Source organism: Cynoglossus semilaevis, chromosome 1 (genome assembly GCF_000523025.1).
Source record: "Cynoglossus semilaevis isolate Cse_v1.0 chromosome 1, Cse_v1.0, whole genome shotgun sequence".
Lineage (NCBI taxonomy): Eukaryota > Metazoa > Chordata > Actinopteri > Pleuronectiformes > Cynoglossidae > Cynoglossus > Cynoglossus semilaevis.
Genome location: NC_024307.1, coordinates 33,883,823 through 33,893,187, shown reverse-complemented (window position 1 = coordinate 33,893,187; position 9,365 = coordinate 33,883,823). Strand labels below are relative to the sequence as shown.

At 38.7% G+C, this 9,365-nt stretch overlaps 1 protein-coding gene across 1 annotated transcript in view; it reads right to left on the bottom strand.

Moving 5' to 3' along the window:
• Positions 1-9,365, bottom strand: part of eml3 (EMAP like 3) — a 52,249-nt gene that overhangs the window by 18,510 nt on the left and 24,374 nt on the right. Inside the window, exons 5-8 of the mRNA XM_008328117.3 lie at positions 9,185-9,295; positions 8,875-8,903; positions 1,557-1,592; positions 684-804 (exon numbers count right to left, since the gene is read on the bottom strand). Coding sequence (XP_008326339.1) covers positions 684-804; positions 1,557-1,592; positions 8,875-8,903; positions 9,185-9,295 — 297 coding nt within the window. The remainder of the gene's footprint in view (positions 1-683; positions 805-1,556; positions 1,593-8,874; positions 8,904-9,184; positions 9,296-9,365) is intronic.

Here is a 9,365-nt window from a genome sequence, read left to right as displayed (position 1 = left end):
CACCGTACCAACCCCCCTGAACCTTCCTGCAGGTGGTGAGTCCACTGTAAGGTACCAACCGTCCTAACCAGGATTCAAACTTGCCCAGGAGGTGAACCCTGCGGTTCCACAACAATGACAGAGACATTGCCTCTGAGCCAAAGTGCCACAAGTTTCCAAATTATATAATTTATTTATATTATCATTATACTTCTGCCTTTCCCTGCAATACCCGCGTTTCACCAATAGATATGATATTCATAAAAGCATTTTAGCATTTTAGCATTTTAGCATTTTAGTCTTTATGCATGACCTTTCCAAATCATTTATCGTAGTTCACACGAATACTACATCTATCTACTCCTGACCCGACCCCTCTGTTCAATTTTAGGACCAATTGTGGCCCGTGACTCCAAAAGTTTGCCCACGCCTGGTCTCGGTGGATCCATTGAAACCTATTGACACTTTAAGCCTGGACCATAGTGGCTAATGTTACTTAGCACTGTAGCTAACGTATCAATGCCACACGCCATCAGGCTTTATAAACAGCCTCAGTGTGTCTATAATCTAAGGGTTGCCTCATCTCGCACAGATGAGGACACACAGTGGAGGCTAAACTCTGAAGATGACTACGCAGTGAGGTAGGTGAATATAACACGGGCCTCACAAATGCACAAGAGAAGCTGAACTTTCTAGAAGGATACACCCAGTCCAGTTCCAGTTTCTCCGAGGGCGTTTCCATCTTTAAATCTTCATAGTTTTGGATGTTTGAAGGGATGTACATGGTTATCGGACGACCTCGGATAAACATTTTGATGGACTGTTCTGGAAGACAAACAGAGACGGAGGTTAAAAATGCAGGAATGAACACACACGGACCATTTTCTCCAGGATATCACCTCCTTACGAATGAGTTTGTAGTAGGGCGGTAATTTAAAAAAAAAAGTTTGAATCAAGGAGTTGATAGGCTGTCAGTCAATTGTCAGTCAACTCTCTATTAAAATAATTACCTATGACATAATTATTGTGGATTGTTACTTGAATTGAAGGGTAGAAGCATTGGACGACTGGCTACTGTGTCATCAACCATTTCCTGTTTATCAGAGAAAGTGATGATGAGCCAAATTTAATTTAGTTTTGATTTAAAAAAAATATTCCTTTCATTTGTGAAGTGGATATAAAAACACAATAATCATGATTGGCAGTTAAGACTGAGCCCCGATTGGTCAATTTACTAACTCTATGATCTTTACCTCTATAAACCGGTCTTAACTGACAGGATTGTCTCAACAAAATACTATTATTACTAAACCTAAAAAACAGCTGAGTGAGTAAATCTAGGGTTCGCAATCTCTGGATGAGGGATCAACTACCAGTCCACAGGGAAAAAAAAAAAATTTTTTTTTTTTTTTTTGTAATTTACAACAGACACAACTAGATCTTTGTAATTTAAGAAGGAAAAAAATATATGTACTTTTTTTTTTTTTTTTTTAATGAACATCAAACTCTGATGTGGCCCCTCCAGTGCAATGACGTTTGGTATTTTTTTTTACACAATTATTGGACAGCAGCTATACCTTGGCTGTAGGTTCCTCTTCGAGACCCAGGAGATCCTGTTCAAAAAGTCAAAGAAACAAAGAAATGTATTTAAGTCAAAATGTTCTCAGTTGATTGTTATAATAACATGTGTCAGTTATATCCTTTGTGACTACTTCTTTCCATAAATTTCATAATCCAATATATGCTGTACAGCTGAAGTGGAAAAACCATCCGACCAAAGTGCATATCTACACATATAAGATTAAAAAGCCGTTAAAAAAAACCAATAAACTTGAGAGACAGACGTAAGCCATAAAGGAAAAGGGCAGGAACAGAACAATTCAAATCTGTCATATTTAATCTGCCAATAAAGACAAGACAAGAGTGACCGAAATAACCACAACGGAGGACAAGAATAACAAACCAGGGGCAATGGGGCAAAATATGCTATTACACACACACACAAAACGTGTTTGATCCCACACAAGGGAAACTGTTGTGTTAACAGCAGATCTGCTTCAACAGGAGGTGCAAGTACGCGGGTAGTGGGTTCAAACCTAGGACCTTCTGCATGTAAGGCAGGGGTGATAACCGCTACATTGTGGAATACAATTTACATACAAGGAAATTTGAGGCGTGGCGCTTTGGCCCAGAGGCAACGTCTCTGTCATTGGTGTGGAACCCCAGGGTTCACCTCCAGGGCAAGTTCGAATCCCAGTTAGGGTGGTTGGTACCTTCCAGTGGACTCACCACCTGCAGGAAGGTTCAGGGGGGGTTGGTACGGTGCAGTGTGATTTGGGTGGAGGCTGCTGCCCCCGCAACCCGGTAACGGATAAGTGGATGAAAATGGATGGATGGATGGATGGAAATTTGAGGCACTACAGGTGGGCTCCAACTGGCAAGCTCTCATTTTACAAACAAATGTTCTCGCTCATGTGATAAATTCGAGGCCCGGGGGCCAAACGTGGCCCGCAAAATCATTTTGTATGGTCCGCGTTTTTTTTAAATAATTACACAATGAACAATAACTTGTGCCATTCTGGAGGAGCAGTGACGGTGATCTCTGTCTGTTTGACGTTGGCGGTTAAGTGGAAAAATAAACAAATATTTGTCAGTTACTGCAAATTTAATCTGGCGATTTTTAAAATGAACATGTCTGTTTCTGAACGGAAACGCTGCTGGACATTAAACCAAACGAACATTTCCATACGCACAAGCGATGCATTTGTGGGTTGCATGTTGCAAGGCTACAGCACAGTGTTCCATTCATGGACGGTTCGACTGCCGGAATTTCTGATTACGTGCCAATTTCAATTGGCCAGGTCCAGGTTTCCACATGGCTTAAATGAGCTGGAACACGTTAAAGTTGTGTCTGAGCCACTGTTTGAAAACGTTGGATCTACCAAAAAAAAACTGGTTTCACACAGTCTCACATTTATATTTAAAGGTTCAAGTATATAATTTAGGTTAAAGTAATTCTAACACAGCAGGATTTCAATAGTTTGATGTCAAATGTCAATTTTTTATATTTAATAACAAAAGAGGACAACAAGCAGAGAGAGTTCCAGGCGACTATCGCTGCATCATGTTTCGGGTATTTCATTTATAAGGTTATTTCAAAGTTAAAGAAGGTTACGCAAGATTTGCATTTCTTTTTTTTTACATATGTTTGAATTTTCAGAAGCAAGAGTGCTAGGAGTTGTGTGTTCGGCCAAAAAGACAATTCTAAATATCCATCCATTTTCATCTGCTTATCCGTTACCGGGTCACCGTACCAACCCCCCTGAACCTTCCTGCAGGTGGTGAGTCCACTGGAAGGTACCAACCGCCCTAACCGGGATTCGAACTCGCCCAGGAAGTGAACCCTGGGGTTCTACACCAATGACAGAGACATTGCCTCTGGGACAAAGCGCCACTCAATTCTAAATAAATAGTTTTATTTGTTAGTTCATGAACTAGTTTTAGTTAGTCAAATCCGAACGTTAAAAAAATATTTGCACTCTGTATTACATGGATGTGGCCAAGTAAATGACATGTGAAAGCCATGGCCCCCCGGCTCATTTTACTTTGAGACCTCTGACACAGACAGTGACAGGTACTGTCAAGCTTGTCTGCGCAGTCTTTAGTACTTAAAACAGCACAGAAGACATTAAAAAAAAAAAATTGTGTGGCTTCCTCCTCAGCAGTGCTGACCATCCATCATCTCATCGTGAGAGTAGGGGCGGTGTGGCAGCTTGGCTAACCACATTGCTTGGATGAGATTCCAAGCAGCGCCCACAGCCTCAACAGGCTGGGAGTGTTGGGGCGTCTAAAGAACTCACACACTACTGAAGGAAAATTCAAACTATATAAATTAAAAAAAAAAAAAAAATGAAATGGGTTTATACGTTTAAAAACAAGGTGGACATGTCCTGTTGCTGGACTTTTCTGGTGCTTGAGTGGAGATCACGTGATGATGTGACTCTATTTTCTGACAGCGGGGATTAAGGGAGGATTTCTGGCTCCCACACTTTCCTGTCAACACCTATTAGTTAAAGTTCTGTTGACGGCATGACCGTAAATATTGATGGAGAATAAATCGACTCCTCAATTACTTAGATGTGGGAGCTGAAACATTTGACTTGTGACTACGGCTGGTTCAGACTGGGGTCATTAAACTTTAAAGCCAAACCTAATAGTTTTTATAGTCTGCTTTAAGTGTGAAATGTAGATTCTTGTTAAATCCAGCTCTGTTTTTTTTTCAAACATATGAAAGTAAGAATGAACCTCGTGATCGTTTCCTACATATTTTTATTTCCTTTACCACATGGTTTATATGTATTTTTAAATGTTCTAAACTTGTCAAACAGTGATCTCATTGACTGGTTTTTTTAAGACACAGACCAGGACCAGCAGCTGTGATTTGGTCTTACATCATCGTTTTTTTTTTTCATGAGCCGGTTCCTACTTCCTTATGTTCGACTCCAAGTATTTCAAACAGTAGGGCAATGGTGCATAAAAACCTTCATGGATTAAAAAAAAAAAAACAAGAATTAAAATAAGTAGGGAGTATGTCAAAGGACAAGTTCAAATGTTTAAGGTCAAAACCAAAACCAAGCTACTTGCTCTACACCAGGCGTGGACAAACTTTTTGACTCGTGGGACACAATTGTCCTAAAATTGAAGAGGCTAAAGGCTAAATTGCTAACACTTTTTTAGCATTGGAGCGTTAGTGTTAACTAAGATAAATAGAATGTAGAAGTCATGCATAAATGCTAAATTGCTAAAACGTTTTTAGCATTTTCCGATGCCATCTATTGGTGAAACATGGGTATTGCAGGGACAAGGCAGAAGTATAACGATAATATAAATAAATTATATAATTTGGAAACATTTGGCGGGCCAGATTAAAAAGCTGAACGGGCCGCATACGGGTCCCCGGGCCTTAGTTTGCCCATGTCTGCTCTACAGTGTAGCAAATGATTGGAACTCTTGTTTTATTGTAAGGCCTTAGTTTACCCATGCCTGCTCTACAGTGTAGCAAGTAATTGGAACTCTTGTTCTATTGTGTCAATATTTTCTAGAATGGTCTTTGTTTGGGCTTAGCAACAGAAGCCTGAGAAGATGTTCAGAGTGTTTAGGAGGCATCTTTGGGCATGGGCATAGGAGGCAGTGGTGGATTAGTGGTTAAGGAAGCAGACTTGGGTCCAGAAGGTTTCAGGTTCAAGTCCACCAGCTGCCAAGTTACCACTGAGGTGCTCTGAATATGGCTGCTCACTGCTCCCCGGGCAGCTTAAAGCTGTCCACTGTTCACTTTAGTGATGGGTTAAAAGCAGAGGTCACATTTGGTTGTGTGCTGTGTCACAATGACAAGTAGTTCACTTTCTTCTTTTTTTTTTTCTTCTTAGATTAGGGTCAACTTTCACCAAACACAAGAGCACAACCTTTACGGCAACGTCCTATACGTATAGCAGCGCAGAGTAAAGTGAACAAGTGGCGGACAGACAAGGGGAGCTGCTTAGAGATGCTACGATGGATGAGCCAATCAGAGTGAGGAACACAATGCTGTGTTCGATCTCCTCTAGGTAAACACAGCTACCGGCGATGTCTTTTAGTTCATGTTTTGCTATATTTTTTATTACTTATTTATTAACATTTTACTGCTTGACTTTGTTTAGGTTAGAAAAGAATGAAAATATTGGAAATTAAAAAAAAAAAAAATTCCATAAAATATTGCGATATAGCGAAACCTGCGGAACGGATTAAAAAAGGAAACCCGCGATGTACTGAGGGAGAAAAAGGAGAACTGAGATATAGAAAGGGAACACTGTATTAACTGAGGAACTCACTTTCAAAAAGCAATTGCTCCTTTATTAAGAAATATATGGCTTGATTTTCCTACAAACAGCAGATTCATACTTCCTGCTGCCTACAATAACAAAGCCAAAGTATGAGACACATTTGGATATTTTCACACTCGGACTTTGTGAAATGTAAATACTAGCTGCAGCTTAGTCCGTGAAATAAGGCACTGTAAAAGAAATGAATGAAAACATTTTGAGGCATAATTACTGATTGGAATGTTTTGGAGGTTAGCAGTGAGTGATTTCATTGAAGCAGGAGAAAAACCGTGCAGCACATAAAGCAATAATCAGTGCAGCGGTCCGCAGCAGGGGAAAGTTTAAATCTGGACAGAGCAGAAATTCTCATGTTTCTTCCAGTCAAATGCTTTGGCCTTTGAATAATGTAGTTAGTGTTTTGTGGCATTTCACATCTAAAAAAAAAAACGGAACCACCTTCACTGTCAGTATTAAACACGCCATCCACAAGAGTAGTGACATGTGACAGGATACAGTACAGTATGTTTTTATACCGAAACCCCAATTACATGAAACATTTTTTTTTTTAGCAATTTTCCACTATCTTTAGCTGTCGGAATTGTTGTTTTTTTTTCTTGAACACACAAGTTTAAATACTGGGTTTACTCTAACCAACCTGAAAGCCAGTACTTTTGGCCATTTATACAACACTACACTACACCGCAAATGTGGCTGCATGGGAAATACACCCATTTTTTGCACAAATGACTACATGTGCGAAAAAGAGAGAGGCTGCCTGGGCACGGGTACTGAAGCATAGTTTAAGGCCAGACTTGGCAGCAGTCATGTCAGCACGCAGTAAAACAGGAGAAATTCCAGCGAGAAATATTCAGACATGCGACAAGGCTCAGCCAATGCAGCTGAACTCCACAGGAGTCCTGTTGAATCCAAAGATGGCTAAATTTATGTTAGTGTTTTTGTTTTAGTATTACTAGAGCAAATGACAAAAAACTAGATGATGATGAGAAGAAAGATTTAAATTAAGAAGACTTTAATAAAAAAAATGTGGAGATGCAGACACGCACGTGTGCATCTCTACTCGCTACGCAATGAAATATAGTTTTCTTTTCTTACATCTGTGATGCGGACAACAGATGTGCGTCCTGTGTCCAACTGGAACGACGTTTATCGTGACGCTCAATTGTCTGAACCTTTTCTGGTCTTAATGTCCAGAAATGGACATGCCCTTACAAAACTCTGTTTTAAACTTTTTCTTTCTACTACAGTCCCTTTATAATTATGATAATAGTGTTGAACGCTCGTCTTCACCACATACACACAAATATTTAATACATATATAAATATACATGTGTGTATATATATATATGTGGATATACAGTATATATAAATACATATGTATGTGTATATATTTAAACATATACATACAGTATATATGTTCGAGTCCACCAGCTGCCAAGTTACCCATATACAACCATATATATATATATATACACATTCATATATACCATATACCTCACATATACCACCATATATATACATATATACATGTATGCATATATATATACATATATACACATATACACATATATACGTACATATATAAATATATATATACATATGTATGTATATACATATATTTATAAACATATATATACATATATACATATATATACATATATACACATATATATATACATATATATACACACATATATATATATATACATATATATATATTAGGGATGTCCAATATTAACTTTCTGCCGATATCCAATATTCCGATATTGTCCAAACACTGAATTTCCGATTTCCGATAACAACGGATACCGATATAGCGGGGCAGTGGTGGAAGTTATGTGTTTTCTGCTCACTAAGGTGATGGTTAATCAGGCACTCCCATTCACTACCCACTGCACCTAAGGAGACCTGGATTGAGTGCTGCGTTGAAACGGTATGCGATAATCTGAAAAAACCAATATCTCAACTGGGTCCAAATATTTGTACTTACTGACTTGATAATAACATCTCTTCCACTGTATTTTACCCGAAACCAGTACGTGAGATATAAACAAAAGAAATGTGAACATAAAGAGGTGGGGAAAAACAACTCGCAAAACGGGAAGGGGAACCTTTGTCATCACGTCAATGCAGCACAATGTGTGTCATACATTTGTAAACACACAACATTGCGGCGGTAGTGTGGGACTGTTTCAACATGTCAGAAGAAGAAGTTTCTCTGGCTATTTGCAATAAATGTTGCATCCAAGTTCTACGAGGAGGGAAAACTTGTAGAATGCACCTTTTCTCTTTGTATTTATTTATTTTTTATTTTTTATTTATTTTGTATTAAATTATGATTTCAGTACTAACAGGCTATTTTTATTGGTGGAAATATGGTGCATTTATTTAATGCACCATATTACAATCAATATGTATAAATATATGTACACATATACTGTATATATACACATATATAACCATATATAAATATAATTGTATATAAATAGCGTACTGTATATACATACATATACTGCACATATTCATACATGCTTATATATAAATATAATTATATATGTATATATAAATATATATAAACTATATTATTCACCGTGTGATGCTTATCTGCTGTCTACATGTAATATTTATTTGTGAGTAAAATTATATTTTGTGAATAATTGACCTAATTTTATACAAAGAGTATTAAAAATTGTCTTCTTTGAAACACTGAAGTCAACACTGGTCACCGCTGACTGCAGTCATCAGGTTACCTGCCATAGGTTCTAATCCCTAATCTGCCTGGTTTTGCTCCGTAGGAGGAAACAGGATTTCAGACTGAAAACCTACACACATATAGTGAAAACATGTAAACTCCACAGAGACAGACCCAGGAAGATCAGGGAACCAGCAATCTACGCGACAATATATTTTATATTTTTCTAAAAATCATTAAGTTTTAAATATGAGTCGAGCTCAGTCCCCAAAATAATAAACAAAGTGACGAACCCGAGGCCCGACAGATGAGTGCAAATAATCATACCTGCATTGGCGATCAAATCTTTGGCTCGACTGTGGAGACAAAAACGTGAGACAGAAAGAATGTGAGAGCACTTCACACAAATTCATCTGCAGCAGATCCTCACTTCACATGCAAATGCTGTGTCTATGTGTTTTCATGGGAATGGAATTCGATTATAATTCAGAGGGACCATCAGTCACAATCTTCCAACAACTGTCTTGGAGTGTCATGAGTGACTGCTGTGACTGTAGGAAAAAGTGAGTGTGCGTATGTGTGCGTGTGTGTGTGTGTGTGGTGACAGCTGTGAGTGATGGCTCACAGCGTGGCTCACTTCTCCAGGCTGGGGGAGCGGGTGAGGAGGTTGGCTGAGGATGCTGCCTTCTTATTCAGACGCTTCCTTTCTTTTTCTGAGTTTCCAAACTTCTCACTGTTTCTTCGAACTCTGAAACGCCAAGGAGAAAGACACGGCTTCAGTATCAGGGAGCAGACCCAGCACGTGGTTAATCCCACAC